Raw genomic sequence first — 21,940 nt, 5'->3', positions numbered from 1 at the left:
ACTTTTTAAAAGGCAGTTTTATAGATTTATAAAAAGCTACAGCAAACAAAGTCTTTTTTCTGCTGAGCCTGGGAATCATTCTTTCCTCATTTTGAAAAACTCTATACAACTTTTTTCCCAGCAAAAAAAAAAGAGGAAATATATGTATGAAATGAGAATGCAAAGCTCTCTTGTGTACATCTGAAGCCCATGATGAATTCCATCCTTCCGGTTACAGTCCCAGATGAACAGTATTAAGAGATACATTGGGATTTCACCCCTTTCTGCTCTCACAACCTTGGTGTGGATTCAAATCCGCAGTCTGGATCCATTAAAAAATGATTGCCATGGATTCACAGACGTAATAGTGTCTAGCCTGGGTACACTTGACGTCATTCCAGTTCTTTATGTTGTTCCTTTTATTTATGTCTATATGCATAACGACACAGTTCTCGTCATTATTACTGGGCTCACCTTCTCTCCAGAATCTGAAACAGAGACATTTATGAGAAAAAGTGCAGGACTAAAATTTTATAGACAAAAAAGACAATGGCTAAACAGGGTTGGTGAAAAACAAGACAAATAATTATTGTTGTTGTGTGCCTTCAAGTCACTTCTGACATGGTGATCCTAAAATGAACCTATCACAGGGGTTTCTTAGCAAGATTTGTTCAGATGCATTTGAGGATGTAGATTGAAGTCTATTGTATAGTGGTTTGAGCATTGGGCAACAACTCTGGATACCAGTTTCTGAATCCCCACTCAGCCATGGAAAACTACTGGATGATCTTGGACAGGTCACACTCTCTCAGCATTAGCAGAAAGCAAAGGCAAACACTCTCTGAACAAATCTTGCCAAAGAAACCCAGTGATAAGTTTGCCATAGGCTTGCTATAAGTTGAAACATCTTGAAGTCACACAACACAGGTGAATAAACATGCAGGCACTCAAAGCTTTATAGGCTCCTTCATCAGACAGAGATGTTAAAAATCAAATAAAAGGAAAGAACAGGAAATATGTTTGGGCCAGAGCTGTATCTTGCCCAAAATATCATTTGACTATAGTTCAAGACAATCTTAAAGGAGAGTTGAATGCAAACATCAGCAGCCCCATCCTTTGTTTCAAAGGGATTTGAAACAAATAGAAGTTAACTGAATGTCTTCTTCAGTAGTAGTTGAAAGAGTCACTTCCATCAAGATATAGAATCACAGAATCACAGATTTGGAAGGTGGTCCATGTACCATTAAGTACAACCCCTTACAGGAAATCCAGCTAGGGCATCATCAGCAGGTAGTTGTCTAGCCTCTTTCTGAAGATGTCCAGAAAAAGAGACTCTGCCGTCACTCTAAGTAATTGGTTCTGTTGTCAAACAGCTCTTACTATCAAGATATTCCTTCAAATGCTCAATTGAGATATACATTTCTGTAATAAAACTATTAGAGCTGGTCCTACCCTCGGGAGCAGCAGAGAACAAACATGCCCCCTCCTCTCTGTGACACCCCTTTAGATATTTAAAAATTGCAACCATATCATTCCTCAGTCTTCTCTTCACCAGACTGAACATGCCCAGCTACCTCAACTTTTCCTGATAGGTTTTGTTCTCAGTTCCTCTTATCATCCTTGTTGCCCTTCTTTGAATTTGCCCCCCTTGTTTATATCTATCCTTCTGGATTCTGCCAGACCCAGAAGGGAAGCACCTTTCCCAGGTGCTAGACACAGTGCTGCCCACCTTGCCCTCCCCTGCACTTCCTTCTGGGGCAGGGAGGGGAAGGCAGGGCAGTGGGTAGGAACAGAGGGCAAACTGGTCCCTTGTGGAAGCTGGTGGTACTACTATCACCCAGCCACCCCTTCCAAGTCTGGTAGGGCTGCTGGCTGGATGAAAAAGGGAGAAAATGGTGGAAGTGGCAGCCATGGGAGTTTATCACACAGGAGGGAATCGGCCAAATCCAGTGCAGAAACAGGATTAAAATCCACAAAAGCAAGGATTGTTTTCAGATGCATTGAGCATTAATCCAATATTAACCCGCACAGAAAGTGGACAAAATCAGCCACTTTTTACTTTCAGGAAAATCCTGAAAGTAAAAAGCAGCTGATTTTGTCCACTTTCTGTGCGGGTTAATATCGGATCAATGCTCAATGCCCCCAGTATGCCTGAAAATGATTCCACTTTTGCAGGATATTCCTGGAATTTAAATCCAGTTTCTGCACTGGATTTGGGCACTTAGCTTCCTGTGTGATAAACTCCATAGATTCTTTCTTATGGGGAAGGAGAGGAGTCCATGGCTACCACTGCTGCCAGCACCAGCAGTACCTCCATTTCATGGCAAGGCCAGGAAAGCAGCCAATGGAACTGCTGATAAAGGCTGAGGCCAACTTTATAAACAAACAAATGCAAGGCTTTGCAGCAGCAAGAAACCAAGTCCAGTATCACAGTACCAATCCAATGACCAATAGAGCAGAGTCAGGGACAAGCCAAGGGTACAGAATTCCAGAGAGCATATCAACAAGTCCGGTCCAATGTCAAGGGTTCTATGTCAGTCCGTAATTCAGGAGGCAAAGTTTCAGGCAACAAAGTCCAAGGGAGTCAGAGCAAGATGCTTTCCCCAGGGAATGCAGATAAGGTCTGACAAAGAAGCTCGGTGTCTTGCAGCTGTTTATAGCCCAGTTATTAATCACAGCTCTTTCATGATTGCTAGATGTTTCTCATATAACCTCCTGGATTGACGGAGGCATACCCTTTCTGTTTTTTTCTGGCTGAAGGTAGGTACGACTTCATCCTGCTCCTCCTGGAATCTCTGCTGGGGAGAGGCTGGGATGCTGAATCACAGGCTCTGCTGGAGCTGGCATCACAGAACTAGAGTCTGGCTCTACTGCCTCTGCTGAAGACTCACATAGCTAGGACCTGGTTCATCTGAGTCCTCCGAGTCCTTGGCCTGGCTGGCCATGACAGCAAGACCCAGAAGAGGAAGCTGGGCAGCAGCAGCATCCAACTCCCACCAATAGCTTCAATGGGTGGATAGCAGAGGGGGTTGGTTGGGATGTGTGCCAGGCTGCAAGGTGGTCAAGAGGGGAAGGGTGGATGGTGAGCACCTCTCCTTGTCTGCTGCCCCTTCCTCCTTCCACTACCCCTTTCCCTCTCATCCTAGCTGTTGGGGGCATCAGTCTGGGTGGAGCTGCTAAAATGATGGTAGCATCCTCTTCTGCATCCTTCCCCTACATTCTGGGGCCCCAGACTGGAAACCCTTCTGTCCCTAGGTAGAGGGAGGCAACCAAGACTCTTCAGCATCAGTGGCATCCCCGGCCGGGGTGTCACTCAATGCAGGGGCCAGGGCTTCTGGAGGCAATCTAAAAGGGCACTTTCCCCACCTTGCTGATGCAGCGCATAGAATGCACTACAGCAGCGAGGGAAGGAGTGTGCTCGGCCCTCTCAGCAGTTCCCCTGGCCATCTGAAGTCTCATATGGCTATGGCCATGCAGAACCCGGAAGGCAGTCTCCTACACACACACACACACACACACACACACACACACACACACGGTGTATTACACCAGCGGGTGTCATACAGTGCAGTCTGCACCACCACATCCCCCAGTGACATCACTGTCCACCAGCAGCTCCCACTCACTAGATCTATGAAGTGGCTGCCTGCCTGGGGATAATAGCATGACTTATCATATTGAGGTAATACCAACCCTAATAATGTCTCTGGTAGCATGAGATGCAGTTCATTTAGTTCTGCACATTTGAACTCATTCAAAGCACATCAGAAATTTGTTGGACAACCTATACTTAGCAGTGTGAATCTCCCAGTGGATAGCAAGGTAATTGAAACCCCCTCCATTAAGTACAGTGTGCAGGTGCATTATACATGCCTTTCAGCTTACGCTGAAGCCACGCAACAATACAATGAATGGTGTGTGCCCATGGCACATGTGTGGCACCACAATCAAGCCCCATTATATTCAATGGGGCTTGAGCATACGCGTTATTTGCCTTACACAGGGTGGTTCGGAACAGATCTTCTGCGTAAGGCAAGGGTCCACTGTACTAATTCTTCATTTTACTTAATCCACCTTGATTCCCAATGGGAAAAGGCAGAATATAAATAAATCATATTATTATTATTATTATTATTATTATTATTATTATTATTATTATTATCTTTGAGATTTTTGAGATTTGTTTCTGAAAAGCATTGTCCACTATCTCTTCTTAGTTTCATGGCCTGTAGTAAACCCTTACCACAATGTTGCTTTTATTTATTATTTATTTTTTACCCCAAATGCTCTCAGCTGGTCCAGTCTGATCACTTCCATGGATTTCTGTACAACTGAATTTGTCTTTGACATATAATGCTATTCTCTCCTGCCTCTTTTGTCACATCTATTATTTTTCTGTAGCTTATATCCTTCCATTGTCATATTCCAATTCTGAGCGTCACCCCACTGGATCTCTATTATACCTATAAAGTCATATTTACCTTCCTACAATAGGACTTGTGTATAGAAATCTGAAGTCTTGTTTGTTCTCACCTATTAACTGACTGTCAGTTTTACTGTGAATCCCATTTTCTCCCTTAACCTCTCCTCTAGAATTCACATCCTTGTGTTTAGAGCTTGCCTTTGGGCTGATGTCACTATCATGTCCAACCCCCCCCCCCCCCCCCGATTTAGTTTAGGATTTCGTCCTCTAAGTTTAGGATGTAGTTCTCTAAGAAGTTTCTACATAGCAAGTCATTCACTTTTAGTAATTTGCTATGCCTGTGTAGTCCTTATCCTTCTATCCTTCACTGGCAGAATTGGTGACAATACTACCTGTACCTCAAACTTCAGCTTCCTATCTAAAGCTTCATAGTCCAAGGTGACCTGACACTCAAATGTGTTATAGTCCAAAGTGACCTGCTCTAAAGGGTTCTTGGCAGCGATGCCCACATGAATAAGGAGAATGAGCTACTGATCTGTGTCTTGATGAATTTTGGCAAGTTGCTAGCCACATATCCTGAATATATGACTTAAGAAGATAGCACACTTCTCAACATCTTGTCAGACTGGTAGTTTCCTTAGAATGGCTGAGCAGTGAGTCTCCTGCCATCAGCACTTTTCTTTTCTTTTCCTCTTGTTGTGGATGCTGGTTGCATTGACTCCTTCCTTGACATGTGGTGCCCTTTGTTGCTAGTTTCCAATTTTTCACTGCTGCTACCTTTACAAAGATTTCGGAAATGATTGCTTAGTTGGAGCAGTTCTGAACCCCTCCTATATGGGCTGCTCCTGATGGTGACTGTTCTCCAGGGTACTTCCCTACTGTTACAGCCCTCTTTCATTTTCTTTGGCAGTTTCTTCCTTTGGTCCTGTAGGATCAATTCACCATGTGGGGCATCGCAAATGATGGAGGCAATCTAGATCTCAAAGGAAGTAGCTCTTTGGGTTGCTAATGGAATTTAAATTTTATTTCTTGAACTTTATGACACTTTGCCTCCCAGAACCCACAAGGTCAGAAGTAGGAGTGGCCTGTCCGTAACAACTTAACTGAAAACAACAATATCTTAACAAAATGGCTAACATCACTGTACAGTCGCCTCTCCTAACCTGCAGATCTGAGATCCACAGCCTTGAATATCCACGGAGGGGTGACCTCTGCTATTTTCAATGACCCACGTGAATGGGAGGGCGCCTCATTCAAGCCTATGGACCCCCCGCGAAAATGGAGGGTCAACTGTAATTTCCTTTCTTCTGTATAATTTTAACACCTTTCCCTGAAAAAGAAAATATTTTGTGCATTTTGGTTGGCCCAATAATCCTGTCTTGTAAATTTTGGATGTTGTCGTACTTTGTAGTATGCCCAACATGACTACCCCGGATATAATTTCTCCACAAGTTTGCAAAGAAATCACTGGACTTTAGTCTTTATTAGCCTTTATATAACAAAACATTATAGTGGGCTGTCTTGTGTAATATGTATTTACTTTGTTGTTGTGTGCATTCAACTCATTTCCAACTTATGGTGACCCTAAGGCGAACCTATCATGGGGTTTTCTTGGCAAGTTGTTCAGAGGGAATTTGCCACTGCCATCCTCTGAGGCTGAGAGAGAATGACTTGCCCCAGGTCACCCAATAAGTTTCCACAGCCGAGTCAGCATTCAAGCCCAGATCTCCAGAGTCTCATGCTCTAACCACTGCACCATGGTGGCTCATTGTTTTTAGTCACTGCTATTTTGTTTACACAACCACTCTGCATATGTAAATATATATAGGCTGAGATACATGGGAGATATATCTTGGAGATGTAACTACACATCATACTTATGATCTGTCTCCCAGTTTGACCCCCCAAAAGCCACCTCAGAAGCCAGGCAGCCACTCCAGCCAACGAGTTCTGATGTACTGGCAAGAGGAATGCTGAAGAAGGATAACATCTCCAGCTCCCTCCTGCTGCAAGCCACAGAATGATGGGCAACTGCAATAGGACAGTTACAATTCCTACAATAAGCACACTAAATCAATGCTAACCTTTTTAGCCCACACTTGTGTAAGTTTCATTGATTCAGTGGTTCCACTTTCATTACAGCTAGCAACTGGATTTAAGGCCTCAAAAAGCTCAATATGCATGCTAAATATTACTACAGTTGCTACTAATATTATTACTCACGTTGCTGCAGGGTCAATAGGAGTCTGATCCACCCATTGCCATCTACCTTTCCCCTCTTGATCACTGAGTCCAATACAAAAATTTTCATTTTGAGGTCTTTCCTGTTTCATCTGAAGCCTTTTCACTGTCTGGTTCTTCAGAAACTCCTAGATGAAAATTTGAATCAACTTTCAGATAATTAAAATCACAGAGCATTCTAAAAGGGGAAGGTGCCTGTAGAGCTGACATATTTGTGGACCTTTTGTGTCAGTGTTGGACACACTCTCCATCTTCCAAAGAGAGACCACAACAGAACACCCCTACATCACCACCACATTTGGCATCATGCATAAAATAAGCGTACAGGTGGACATAACAGATGCTCTTCGGGATATGTAAATCTGGAAAATCAGAGAAGGGGTGTTTGTTTCAATTTCCTGGGAAAATAAACCTGTTGTAAATCACCTGTTCTGTTTCTGAATTTATCACCACTAAGTTGGAGTCCATATCCACACACTTCATCCTGCTGTTATTCCATGTAGCTGTATCCTTAGAGAAACTGTAGCATCTGGATTGAAATTGCTGCCAGCCTTCCTTACAACATGACAGCTCTCGTTCTGTAAGAGAAGAAAGAAGAAAAGAGGAAAAAGAGAAGATTTTCTTGCATCTAGCAACTAACATTATTTCTTTCTTTCCAGATCTGTGTCCTTCTGTTTTATTAATCATAGGACATATATACGTAGTCATAAATTCTGTGTTGATCAGTATCAAATCAAAACATAAGCAAACAAGACAATTTTATCGGTTTTCATTTCTATCAGGAACAGGACAGCTCATGGATCTTGCCCGGTCAAAAGCAAGCTTTTATCTCCACCACCACCATCACCGCTACAAATTGAAATGATTACACTATAGTAAAAATATACAAAATGTCAATATTGAAAGTAAACATTTAAATAGAATTAAGCTTTTAACCATATTAAAACCATGTAAAACACATACTGTTTGTCTTCCATAAAATGATTAAAAAAGCAGTTTAAAACAATACAGCATCTCCTTAAAGGCCCTTTCCTTAAAACCTTTTAGTTCTAAAAGCCTGTTTGAATAAAAAGTCTTCACCTCCTAGAAGAAGGATGGGGAGCAGGGAACCATAATAACTTTCCTGGAGGTTCCAAAGTCTAGGGGGTCATTCCCACTGGCGGGATCAATCCTTCATGATTCGCTTCTGCTCTGGGTTTGAAAGCGATTCTAAAAAAGAACCAGTCCCCACTATGAAAGGGGATCTTTACTTTACCCCTGTCTAAGCGATTTAATTTGCCCCAATTGTTGTCCCCACTGGTAGTGCTGTCTCAGAATCCCCCATCAATCATCCGTGACTTAAGCAGCTGCCTGGTTTGGAAATGTGGGGGGGGGGGGGAGACTGAGAGAGTGTGATGCTCAAGAGAAATGCAGACACTGAAAGGTCAGAGGATCAGAGCGGTGTGAGGGGGAGGAAGAGGAAGAAGGAGGCAGGAGGAGGAGGAAGGGTCAGTGAACCAGGGCAGAAGGAAGAGGGGGATGAAGGCTCTGGCAGGGTGGAGGAAAAGGTGGGGGCTTGGGGCCCGACTGAGGAAGAGGAGGAGGAAGAAGGAGGCAGGAGGAGGAGGAGGAGGAGGAAGCCTTGGAAAGGGAGGGCACCGACATCCAGGAAGGCTTGTAGGAAGGAGGACAGGGCATCTTTTAATTACTTTCTCTCTTTTTTTCTAAATACAATTCATCGATTAAGCAATAGAGTGATTTAACACCTTTGCAAGTAGTTGCTAAACCATTCTGTCGCTTCATCGATTTTTTTTTAAAGGAACCGAAAGTCACACCAATAAATGACAAGACAGCACTGGGGGGGCGCGTGGAGGAATGACATCTCCAAAAAAATGGGGAGGGATGATAAACACCCCTCTGCCATTAGTCCCTCCTGTCCAGAAGGCTGCAATTCCAATCTGTTGTTTCCACTTGTTGAACACTTTTTGGAATCACTTTTTTTTCCCCAAAAGAACATATTTTAAACTAGTGTCTGAAAAACGGTTCTTTTGCCTTTGCCTCACTTCATCATGACAGATTTGATCACATCACGACGGGAACCGGTTTCAAATGGGAACGAGAGCCATTTAATTAGCTCAGCGATTTGATTCTTTTGCTAGTGGGAATGCGCCCTAGGGACAACTACTGAGAAGGCCCTACCTTGTGTATCAACAAGCATACCTATGAATAAAACATGCAGGGTTAGGGTTAGGGTTAGGGTTGGCCATTTAGCAAACACAAACAAAAATCCACCAAATTTAGCAAATTTGAATTTACTAAATGGCCAACACAGCTACCCCTCCATGTTTTCTGGATTGTGAGATACCACATTGTAGCTGCAACAGAGGAACCCTGAAGAGAGCCAGTGGACTGAGACCTTCAACCAAGGTAAAACCATTTTTTTCTTCTTAAATTGGGATGGGATTGTCATGTTTTACCTCTACACCTACCAAATATTCCTGATGCAAAAACATGGAGGCTTCTTGAGAAATCCATTGTCCTCTGCTTAGAAAGAGGCCTGTGGCCTTACAGGAATGGAGACAGATTGGATTGCAAGAAAGCTGTCCTTGTTGAGATGCAAATGGACCGTAAATTTCCTGGACCTTGAAAATCTCCCACATGGCCAGAAAGAGGAGGTGCCAACCTGCAAAAGATGCCCTTCCCATGCCATCTTAACTAAGCACGGAAACAACAGAATGCAGGCATCTTACTAACATCTCTGATTTTTCTCCTGTTTGGTTTGTAACATCTTGCCTGATGAAGAAGCCAGTAGAGCTTTGAAAGCTTGCAACAAGTATATTGTGCATTTTGGTTGGCCAATAAAGGTATCACTGTTTAGTAGATTTTTCTTTGAACATACCTGGCAACCAGTGGAGCCATTGGGATAGAGAAGTTGTACAAACCATGTAATCAAGCCACAGTTAATACCCTGGCTTTGTATCAGTTTCCAAACACTCTTCAAGTATGTACATGTAGTGTATGTTACAGTGATATAAACTAAATTTTTAAATTGTACAGTGAAGTTCTTCAGGTTGCTCTAGTCTCTTCACACTGTGATCTATTGAATAAGAATGGTTTTGGAGTTCATTCACTTCACTTATTTTAAAGTTTTAAGATTAAACCAGATACAAGCGTGGCCTTCTGTACTTCCACCAAGACTGCCATTACTAACCTGTCCCTCCAAGGCTTTTCAGCAGGCAGTGCCATTCTGTGGAATTTGAGGGCAGGCTCTTGTGGGGGGTCTTCTTCAGCCATTCCTTGGGTGACACTAGAGAAAAAGAGCAGCTACACAACATCTTACCATACCACAGAATTTAAAAAGGTAACAACCTTCTTTCCCTGGCACTGTCAAGCAGTGGCATCACTAAGACTGTTATTACCTGTTGTAATAACTCATGTGTCACGTCCTGATTAATCTGCTATCACATCACAATATACAGAATATTTAGTAATGTTTTTGTACTAATGTTATTTATAATTGTAATTCCCATATATCATTGAATGTAATGGTAATAGCTGTGACATAAAAAATAAGCAAAATTAAAATTATACCCTTAAATTAAATTAAATTAAATTGGCACGGTGGTTAAATGCCTGTACTGCAGCCACTCACTCACAAAACATTGGGACTCAGGCTTGATTCAGGCTTGCATCCTTTTAAGGTCACTAAAATGAGGACCCAGTTTGTTGGGGGCAATTAGCTTACACATTGTAAAGCGCTTAGGGAGAGATTAAGTGCACTGATGAGCGGTATAGAAATGTACTTGATATTGCTATTGCTATATACAATATCATACACACAGCCTAAATGTATTTACATGTAAATAGTTTCATGTACTTAAAGTTAAATGTTTGGGAAGCAGTGGTGTCACACACCCGAGTGTTACCTGACGAGGTCTGCATCTCCCACACCTCCCTAGTGACACCCCTGATGTCAAGCTCTCATTTTTCTAATCCTAAATTAGATCACTTGGATTTGTTAGCCAGCGCTGTTTTTCCTACTGTACCTTGGCTTATATATATTTTTCATAGTCTTGACCAGCATATTTTTTCATCACTTTGTTTCTGTAGTAATTCATCCCAAAAAATTATGAGATTCCTCTCATCACCACCATTATTGCCTGTAACTGCAACATGCAACTATTGGGTTTTAACTCTGCTCATATTCTGGAGTTAGTTTACATAAATCCAGTTTCCAAAATTAGAATTAGATTAGTCAGCAACATAGTTAAGGCTTCTCCTACAGATAGAAGGGACCTCCAGAATAATCTGATCTGAACCTGTGCTGATGCAAGAATTCCACCATTATAGTTCCACTGAAAGATAGCCATCCAACCTCCCTGCATATAGTTAAATACCTCCAGTGAGGGAGTATCCACAATCTTTCCAAGTCATCTGTTTCCCTACTGGCTCATGCAATTAAGAAATTCAATGTAATTTTTTTCCCCTTATGATTTGGGGCTTACCCTGTGGAGTGAGAAAAACATACCACTCTGTTTTAGATCGCCTTTAATGGTAGAACTCTCCCAAGCTAAGTTACATTTAAAAAGTAAACAACACAACAATGCATACAATAGGCCTGTTGTGTAATTCAAAAACATCAAAAGCAAGCAATAAAATAAATAAAAAGTATAGTCCACAAACATCAGTTCTGTAACTAAAAGCATCACACCAAGAATGCAATTCAAAAGAAAGTCACCACAATGGATACTTCACAGTATTCCCGAAGGCCTGTAAAGAAAGCACCTAATGAAAGATTTAAGACCATTACCGAAAAGCCTCTCTCCCTATCAATCTTGGCCTCCTTGTGGTGGGCCATGGAAATGGTCTTTGTTGATGACAGGCAGGCTGATAAAGGTGAAGAATATCAGGTAGCTCAGGCAGATCCTAACAACCACACTCTGAATTCGGCTAATGGAGGGAGCAACCTCATCCTTGATTTCATCCGTATGGAGTGAGAGATGATACTGGGCCTTGGTATGGAGGGAGCAACCATGACCTCGGATTTGTCCGTATGGAGTAAGAGATGGTATCAATGGTAAGCCCTCGATACTGAGGAGCCAAGTTCACCTGATTCCTTCTGTACAGAGTAAAGAAATGGTATCGATGATGAGCCCTTAATAATTTCCTCCAACAGGAGTGTCACAACAGTCTGTGGTCAGTAGCAATGCTGGTCCAGTTATTACCCAACATTTCTTAGTCAGTATAGGAATAGGTGCCACACAAGACTGCCTGAGGGCCAATCGATCCAACAAGTCCAACAAAGAGGATCAAGGTAGGGCAAGGAACAAGAATCAGATCACCCATCAGATTCGATCATTTTCCTACTGCCCACGAAGCCTCAGTTAGGTTCTGCTCATACAACAGAGCTGTTAACCTAACCTCAGTATCACAATCAGCTGATACCAAGCAAAAAAGGTAAGACAAGCAGGCAGCCATTTATTATTATTATTATTATTATTATTATTATTATTATTAACCTTTAACTCCAGTATTTTACCAGAAATCATGGTGTTTCTCTTAAAATACAAATGAAGAATGAAGAAGAATGAAGAAATAAACACCAAAATGCAAGACAGATCCTGTCAAGCACAGAACTTAAAGTCTTACAGGAAAATTGAACTATGAAGTGTTCCTCGGGCACTGATGCTGTGGCAGACAAAAAGGAACTGAGGACTTAGGCAATAAGTGAGCTGGTAGGTTGCTCAAAGAGGGGCAGGACTACTGCCAAAACACTTAATAGCTCTAGAGGTTTCTGGGCATGCTCTGTCAATCAATCAATCAATCAATCTTTATTTACAGTCAATAGACCCATCAAGACATGTTATAACTTAAAACCAAATAAAATAGAAGGATTACATATAATTTAAAACCATATAAAATAGAACAGTTACATAAAAATACAGGATGTTTACAAAAAATTAAATTATCAGATTGAGTTGCAACACTGGAGAATTATTTTGGGTATATAATTATAGATTTAAAGTAGGTTGCCATTAGTCTGACTCCATTTTGATAATTCGGTCTCTCTAATTGTAACAGCTAAAGACAAAAAGTTTGCAATGGACAAGGTAGTGTTCATGCATTTGTCTTGCAACAGCATTTTGGTATAAAGCATTTCAGAATAGCCTGGCTTACTGTTAAAGGGGGCAGTCAGCTCATTGCGGCACTGATTATAAAAGGTAGATGAGAACAAAATGTGTGATAGAGTTTCAACTACTTGCCATCCACAGGGGCAAAATCGAGCTGAGGTGGGTAGCCCAGCAAACCTACCAAAAGGTAAGTTAGAAGGGAAGGCACTGAAGGCAGTAGAAAGAGAACACCATGCACCAGCTGGATGGACTCAATTAGGGAAGTCACGGGCCTGAATCTGCAGGACCTGAGCAGAGTGGTGGAGGATAAGGGGTCTTGGAGATGTCTCATCCACAGGGTAACCATGAGTCGAGGTCAACTCAAAGGCATCTAATAACAACAACGTGGAGAGTAACTCTGAAGAGCAGAGTAATGACCAACAGCTAAACAAGCAACCCGAAACCTGCCCTGATAAACCTATCGTTCAAGAAGATGAAACACACAACTTTGTGTACAGAACTCACTAGGGTCAAGTACCTACATGCAATGTCTGTGTCTGTGACTTCAGCTGTGAATACAGAAGCAAGTGCTACTGGTGGAGTTAATGGAGTTCACTACTCTTTCAAGAACATTTCAGAGAACAATAAATACACCTACTCTCTTCTGAGAGATTACTGCTTTATGACTAGCACATTGATGGAGAAGATTTTTGAAAAGATGAATAAACCTAACCAAACTATATGTGGGCTCCAGTCAACATGATCTAGAATCTGTGAATAATTCATTGTGCCCTACTAATTGCTGCTCCTCCTAGTGAGAATAAGGACAAAAAAGAGAGCAAGGGCATTCCAGCAGACTCAGTTGTTATCCAAATGTTAATAATTATAATGCTGAGCTATTTACAAATGACTCACCTTCAGACAAGGCTTTGGATTACTCCGCTGAAACTCTACAGGAAAATCAATTTACCTGCCTTAACTCATTACTCTGCAAACAATTTGGTGAAGAAAAAAAACTATTGTCTAGTGGATGGGCAACAGTTACAAAATTTGTTCCCTATACCAACTAATGAGTCCACTCTGATTACTTTAGATGACTATTCTGAGATTTGTAATTCTGATTATATTGGCTCCCCTACAGAACACACCACTTCAAGGCAAGGCTTCAGATTATTGGTAAACCGTTGACTCTCTTCTATCCTGCTTGAGATGCTGTAACAAAAATGAAACTCTAGGCACACCAGAGATGCCAACTTTCAGCACTAAGGTAATTATCCTCAACAGTAGCTAGCAGTAGCAGAATGCAGAAGCACCAGCTCAGTTTTCAGTATTTGGCAATGGACTGACCACACTTGAATAACTCACAGAAACAGTTGATTTCTTCCAAGTGCTTGGAGGCTGTTTACTTCCAGCAGTTGCAATATATACAAGATATTTATATATCTTATATATTCAACTCAACTTCTGCCTAGTTCAGAAACTTCAATTGGTACAAAATATAGCTGCCAGACTGGTCATCGGTACATCCAGAGCCAACCACATAACACTAAGCTTAAAATCTCTTCATTGACTGCCTATCAGTTTCTGGGTGCAGTACAAGGTGTTGGTGATGACCTTTAAAGCCCTTCATGGATTGAGTCCAGCTTATTTGCGGGAGCGCCTTCCTCCATACAATCCACCCTGCACACTCAGGACCTCTGGGAAAAACCTATTGCAGCCAAGGAAGACCAGGTTGGCTGAGGGCCTTCTCATCTGCAGCTCCTAAATTATGTAATGATCTGCCAGCTCCTGTTAACCCCACGAAAGAGGTCTCGCCTCAACCATTCTAATTTTAATTAGTATTTTATATTGTTGTTGTTTTTATTTTGTTATGTTTTTAGGATAGGGAGGGAGGTTAGGGTAGGGAATTGTCCTGACTTTTAAATGTATAATGTACTTTATTGTTATTTTTGTTTTCTGTAACCCGCCTTGATCCATAGGGTGAGATGGGATATAAATAAAAATTATTATTATTATTATTATTATTATTATCATTATCATCATTATTATTATTATTTACACTCCTCTTGACTCTCATTAACTTACTTCTTCTCTATTCAAACAAACACCAATACTCTTAAGCCAACGCACCAACCTTTCTTCAACCATCAACAACCCACACATGGATCTTAGTGTAGTTATATAGAACATATTAACTAAGGTTTGTCACCTGGTGCTACTTAACACGATGCAATTCCTATTGTAAGCCTTCGGATCATTTCAAGTTCTGTGACTTAACAATTGTAGGGTTTGCTCTTTTCCATTCCAGTATTCTCTGAAGATGCCAGCCACAGATGCTGGCGAAACATCAGGAAGAAACTGTTTTAGAACATGGTCACACAGCTTGAAAAACTGACAAAAACACAATTGTAGGGTTGTTTATGCTTCCAACATAAAGAATCCTACAAATCATCCTATTAAATTGGCAGCTCCTATTTCTCCTGTACACTCTGCCACTCTAATAACAATGAGGAGCTCACTATTCTAACAATATATTACTGGCAGGTGGAAGATGAGCACAGGTCCCTCTTCAGTAAACAAATCTTACTCCAAAATCTGCAAGAAACAACACAGATACCACAGCAGTGGCAAGAGATTGAGTTTCATAACATCTTTGTCTAAAATGGACAAAGGAATAGTTGAACTTAATTTTAATAATGCTAGAACTAGCAGAAAGGCGAGGAATACTATACTGCTCGCATTGAATCATGAACTATTAGTTCAGGATGGTTCTACAATTCCCCAAACCTTTAATTCCTAACAATAGCAGGACAAAAATAAAAAGCTGAACTGAAAGTACTACAATTAATTTCACCAATAAAATGTAGCTCTCCTAAGAAGAAGATATGAAGAATTGCTACAATTTTCATGAAGAAGGCATACATTATAAATCATAACCACCCTATAATAAAATTAGACTGTGGCTCTCAGAATTAAAATATTATACATACAATCCTACAAGAAGACTGTGTCTAAATGTCCAATCAAATAGAAATTACCTATCTCATAGTGATGCAATTGGTAAAGCCTCTTGCAATGCTAATATCTTTATGCAAGAGGTTACTAATGAGAAATATGTTCCTATCAGAGTTTCCCTTGTATGAGTCATCAGTGGGAGTGCTGACTATCTACTCATTAATGAGAAAAATAGTCTCACAATAGTATCTTGGAATGTTGCCTGTTGGAAACATCATGGAGGAGACAAAGCTTTTAATGAAACCTTTGTGGCATTTTAGATCATATGTTTGCAAGTACCATGGACTATGGATGAGGAAACATATAATCTAAGCATCCCAGGATACCAAATGTAGATGTTTCCTGCTTTGTGTCCAAATTACAGAGGAAGACCAGTAGGTAGACTGGATAAATTTGCTTCCTCTAAGTTTTTTATTTACTGTTCTATGGTACAGTTTATTACAACTCCCTCCTGGCCCAGAGGATTATTTGTTTAAAATTGACCAATATTGTTTAAGGAGGGTATCTGCATTAGCCAGATTTCAACTAATGCCATCAGCAATAGTAAAGGGCAGATTTGCCCAAATCCCATATTAATTCTGTTTCTGATACTGTAGTTAAAATAAAATTGAAGATCTTCCTCACTATTTATTCAGTTGTTTTTTTGTCAGCTAAAAATAGGAACAAATTCTTCTTGGGAACCTTACAAATTAAAGATTCCTGGCCAGCAAGTTGAAAGATTAAATTCTTACTCTGCAGTAAAGATCCCACTATACTTTAGAAGAGCTGCATCTTTTCTATTGGCCTTAACTAAGAGCCGTATCGCATTATTGAACAAACCCAGCAGGCATTTCTGAGAAGCAAGGAAAAAGAGAAATGAAAGCCTAACTTATTGGGTCACAGGAAAAATGCAGCTCATGCTGACAAATCCATATATGGTATACAGGAATGCAAAAGAAAATACATAGAGTAGGAAATTCAAGTGTTTGAAGAAGATACGCAGAATGTATAGTGCCATGGTGGCGAACCTATGGCATGTGTGCGCTCTCTGGCAAGCAAACCCATTTTGGAGGACATGTGGGAAGATGGGAGGGCAGGAGAAGAGGCCTTTAACTGTCTTCTGGGAAGTCCCACCCCCGGAAGACAGAAGTCCCGCTCCCCAGAAGTTCTGCTCCTGGCCTTGGGTAACACCCAGTGCCAGAATACCTTTGAGATTGGGCATCTGGTCCCTAAAAAGTTCGCCATCAGTGGCATAGGGAATGTATGAAGTAGGTATGACGAAGTGGGTAAATGGCAAAAGGGAAAGATATTTGAAGAGATAGATGAAATAAAGAATGAAGATGTAGAAAGTTAGAAACATTAGTACTCAAGAGAGGAAGCATTAACTGGAATGTAAAGTGAGTTTGTAGAAGGAAAGAGGGAGGATATAGAAGAAGGGAGGGAAAAGGGGGATGTTTAAAGGTAAGGTACGAAAAGTACGAGAGAGAGGAAATAGGAGGAGGAAGAAGAAGGGATTTGAGAAAGAAGAGGGGGAAAGTTAGAAAATTAGATGTAAGAATTAGTGGCAAGGAAACAGTTAGGGGTAGGAAATCAATATGGAGTGAAGGAAGAATACAATGATTTAGACGTTTTACATGGCTTGTTTTGTTTATGTTTTTGTAATGTGTTCTATAATAGCAGGTTTATCTCAGTATGTGTATATTACGATGTGCAATAATTTTTTTAAAAGAAATTAAAAAGTTATTCACAGTTTTCTTTGTAAGAAAACCAAATTCCAGCCACATAGCACAGCTGCCTCCTCAACTGCAACTATATGCCTGAAATTTAGCTGTCATAATCCCTTCTAAGATATATTACTACGGTATGTCTGCAAATTTCATCAGTTTCTGACAAACATAAAAATTATAGCTTTTGGATGATCATCAGTGATAATCAGTGGGAAGCAAAAAGATCTGGATTTTCAAATTGCCATTTGGATATGGAACTGAATAGAACTGGGAAGGTATCAAGCTGAATTTGGGCTGTTTTCTAAACCGGGCTGAATTGGATTTCAAATAAATGTTTATGGTCAATCATAGTTCTATTGTCCAATATATTCCACAAACTTTTTTTAAAAGATAGTTTTTTTGTGGGTTTTTCGGGCTATGTGGCCATGTTCTAGAATTTTTAAAAAAGAATTAGGGCAGCTATGTACAGAAGAGATGAGCAGAAGACAAATCCTCCAGTGGACGATGGCCTTATTTCTAAAGAGTCAACAAGAATCTTCTAACTGATATGATTCTTGCAAAGTATGTGCAAGTAACACTTTACAGACATTCATCCAACATGAAGTAAGGTGTTTAGCTCTACATGGAGCTACCTTTGTACCAAGTTCGGAAGCTTCAGTTGATCCAAAACTCTGCAGCCAGATTGGTCACAGGAACATCAAGATCTGACCATATTACTCCAATATTAAGATCTCTTCATTGGCTGCCGATCAGCTTCTGGGCGCAATACAAAGTGTTGGTTATTACCTTTAAAGCCTTACATGGCTTGGGCCCGAGTTACCTAAGGAATTGCCTCTCCCTACACAATCTGCCCCACATTCTTAGAACATCAGGAAAGAAACTATTGGAATATACAAAAACTAGACTAACTACAACTTCCCATAAAGCGTTTATGCCAGGAAGTCAAACCCTGGTGTCCAGAGTCATAGTTCAGTTATCAAACCACTACACCACTCTGGCACTCAACAGGTTTTTATATAGCAAAGGTTTTAAAAAAGGAATCTTTACTGTGTAGAAACAAGCTTCTCTCCCCTTCTTTGGGAACAAAAAATTAAGCAGCTGTAGCAAAACCATTCCACCACATTTCACGCAGGCCAAAAGGTAAAGACATGTGGACTCTGAGATTCTCATAGGAAAGCAAACAATTTGATTATCATCTACTGAAATGCCATGCTGACATAAATACTGCAATGCAGCCTCTTGCCTATGCTAGCATTATATTAGCCCTTTCCATGTTTGTTTCAAACCTTTCTATGCACAACTCAGGCATCCACAACAAATTTGATAATACAAAGGGTCACAGGCTTGAAGTCACATTCAGCTGACATATAGTTAAACCCTCCATGGTGAGAAGTCATGAAGAGGCCAATTGATTTCAGGAGCTTTGTTAAGTATGTTAATCTGAACACTCTTGTACATTCCTTTCAGACCTTCGTGTTGGATACATAATTCTATAATATGGACAAGTGTGCTTGGTACAGGTGGAGGTGGTTCTCAAACATATCCTACCCCCAATATGGACAGGGAATATAAAGGCAAAAGAAGAGCCATACTGGTGGCCAAGGATGTCCAACATTCTGTCCTTGGAGAGAGGGAATAGCTATTACTTTATCAGCTTTAGTGCTTACGTTTTTATATTATTTTAAAAAATTCATGTGGCTCCTTTCTTTGGGTTTTATCTAGTTGTCTGCTTGTCAGACTATTTCCACTCCTTTGTACTCACCAAGGATGACAATAAGAAGTGCAATGGACAGTAGGAGCAAAAATCCTGACATCACCCACGGAAACCAGGAGGGGATTCTCTGGAATACATTCAGAGGCGTTCTGGGCTTTGAAGATGCTACAGCGTTAGAGACACAGACACCATGATTAAAGGTTCACATTTTAGAAACTATATAACCTGTTGCATTCATAACCCAGGTGCCTTAAAGAATGGTACAGTGATTATTCCCTATCAATCACTGGCATGCAAGTACATCTTTGCATAGTGAAATGCAAGGAAAATTGGCTGTTTGGTCTGGAAGCTAACACTGTGAACTGGAAGCTAAATGTGCAAACCACTTATTAGCTGATGGATTCTGATTCCATGCTCCCATCATACTCCCTCTACCTCCTCCTCCTAAAATTAATTTGAAAGCATATTGTGACATTTTAAGCCTGTGAATATTGGCGGCAAGACAGCTTCCATCAGCGCACTCAGAGAACATCCTTTTCAAAAACTCAGAGGGGCAGACATTCCATGTGTAACATGAAGGGAGGAATAAAGCAGAAAGCTAATAAATTGTTAAATCCAATTTTTAATATAAAATAGAGTGCACCCACTGAATTGATGGAATTTACATAAGTGCTGACTTAAATTATGTTGTCTCAATGGGTCTACTCAATGGCAAGTACATTTCTATACCACTTATCAGTCAACTCGCACCCCCTAAGCAGTTTACAGTGTGTAAGCCAATTGTCCCCAACAAGCTGGGTACTCAATTTACTGACCTACAAAAGGATGGAAGGTTGAGTGGAACTTGGAGCCCTCCTCTAGGATCGAACTTACAATGTTGTGGCTGCAGTATCAGCATTTAACCACTGCACCACCAGGACAGTAGGATTTAGATGGGGTCTAACTGTTGGCAAATGTATAGGCTGACTTCAGCACAATGTTAAGATATGGTTACAAAAACCTCATGCCAGCTCTGCTTTTTAAGTATCTTCCTGTTACAATACTAGCTAGTTGACATGCTTGCAGGTAAACAGGAATTACTGACATTTCTCACGGCATAAGCTCAGCCTGTCTGCCCTGAAACACTGCGCTAAAATAGGCAAAAGCCAGCTACTTGAATCTCAGGGACAGTGATGAGTTAGTGGTAGTAAACTAATGCTGGGGATGGTGAACCTTTAGCTGTCCAAAGGTTGGTGGACTTCAGTGATATTTCATCACTGGCCAGGATGTCTAGGGCTATAACATCTGGAGGGCCACAGGCATGGTTTAGTAAAACGGTAATGCACTTGCCTGAGAGCCAATGCAAATTGGTAACTACATATCAGAGTCAGATGGAGAAAAATGCATAAACTCCTTATGACTATGAATCATTTTTGGAAACAGAAAAACAATCACTGGCAGCTTTGTTATGAGTATTATTAACTGTCTGCAGGCAGTAACACAAATCTCTATCTGATCCCTTAATTGTACTTCTCTTGTGCTTTGGCAAAGAACAAAAAACAAACAAACCCCAAGTTACTTTCTTTAGCAGCCCGATATCTGAAGAATACAAATGTGCATATTCTGGTGTTAAATCACAAGGTATATGTGAATGTTTATATTTTAAATTATAACTTTTATTTGAGTGAATGTCTCTAATCCTGTTATAGTGTGGCCTCAGACTGTAAAACCCCACATAAGAATGCATATTTCCAGTAATCTGGCCTTCTCCATGTTTCTGATGGCTGCCACTCCCAAGTTATATTAAAAGTGATGCACTGAAGCCTTTCTTGTGATGAGCTTGGGAGCCATTGTGTTCCTCTTGATGCTGGACAATCAAATTGTATCTTCGGCCGTGTACACGCTGGCCACTAAGGCTGGCATGGGGGTGGAATCGGGGCATCATGTCCAAATGATGTATGCCCTGACTCTGCCCTCAGGGTGCCACATGGGCGCACAGCATCATGGTGCTCCTCTGATGCTGCAGCTATATGATGCAGCACCAAAAGAGCATCGTATGGTTGTGGCAACATGGCTATGGACCCCTTTCAAGGGCACAAAAAGGAGCCGCTTTTTGCAGCTCCTTTTTGTGCCCTCAAAAGGCTGGATGGAGGCCATGGCATTAAGTTGCCATGGCCCTGATCCAGTGCGAAAAGGGGCGGTTGCAGGCTGTCCCTTCGGGGCTGCCCCTTCATCAACCTATTTGAAACAGATGTTCTAAAAAGAAAAGGCTCCTTTGCCTCGGCCCAAAAGCCAGCTGTCTCATACTAGAGCAGGAGTGGGCAAAGCTGATGGCTCTGGGGCCCACATAGATTGCAAAAATGCCCCAAACCAAACCAGAGGTAAATAGTGCAGTGGTGGGTTATGATGACCCATTTGAAAAGTGAATTGTTATCTCTGCAAGCATCTATCAAAGGCAAATCACCCTTTTTTGCTAGGAAAAATGGCATCTTGTGGGATTTGGGGTATGTTGATGGTTGAGGTAGCAAAAAGGGGGGACTTTGAGATGCATACTGCCTGTCTCTGGTCTAGATCCTCACCCATTTAAAACTGGAAATGTGAGCTCAGGTTCTGACAATCTGCAAAGGTTTTCTCTCTTGAGTAAGCCCTGCTCGGGTATCTTCTGAGCCATGGTCATAAAAAACTGACTTGTTCAATTTCAGAGATACACATTTATATATAACTGCACAAAGAAACAGTAAAGTATCAGAGACTGGTAAATTGAGACACCCCAGTTCCTGGAGCTCTGCAGTTT

General features: G+C 41.1%; 1 protein-coding gene across 1 annotated transcript in view; it reads right to left on the bottom strand.

Annotated features, from left to right (window-relative positions):
- Positions 1-105: 105 nt before the first annotated feature.
- LOC149280676 (C-type lectin domain family 4 member A-like) overlaps positions 106-21,940 on the bottom strand; it is a 24,470-nt gene continuing 2,635 nt past the window's right edge. The window contains exons 2-6 of the mRNA XM_089500287.1: positions 19,216-19,332; positions 9,834-9,929; positions 7,070-7,221; positions 6,626-6,771; positions 106-467 (exon numbers count right to left, since the gene is read on the bottom strand). Of these exons, the coding sequence (XP_089356413.1) occupies positions 311-467; positions 6,626-6,771; positions 7,070-7,221; positions 9,834-9,929; positions 19,216-19,332 (668 nt within the window). The 3' untranslated portion in view covers positions 106-310. The remainder of the gene's footprint in view (positions 468-6,625; positions 6,772-7,069; positions 7,222-9,833; positions 9,930-19,215; positions 19,333-21,940) is intronic.

The sequence above is a fragment of the Sceloporus occidentalis genome, unplaced genomic scaffold (assembly GCF_023333645.1).
Source record: "Sceloporus occidentalis isolate IW3139 unplaced genomic scaffold, rSceOcc1.0.p SCAF_150, whole genome shotgun sequence".
NCBI classification, from domain to species: domain Eukaryota; kingdom Metazoa; phylum Chordata; class Lepidosauria; order Squamata; family Phrynosomatidae; genus Sceloporus; species Sceloporus occidentalis.
This window is presented reverse-complemented; position numbering and strand designations above follow the sequence as displayed.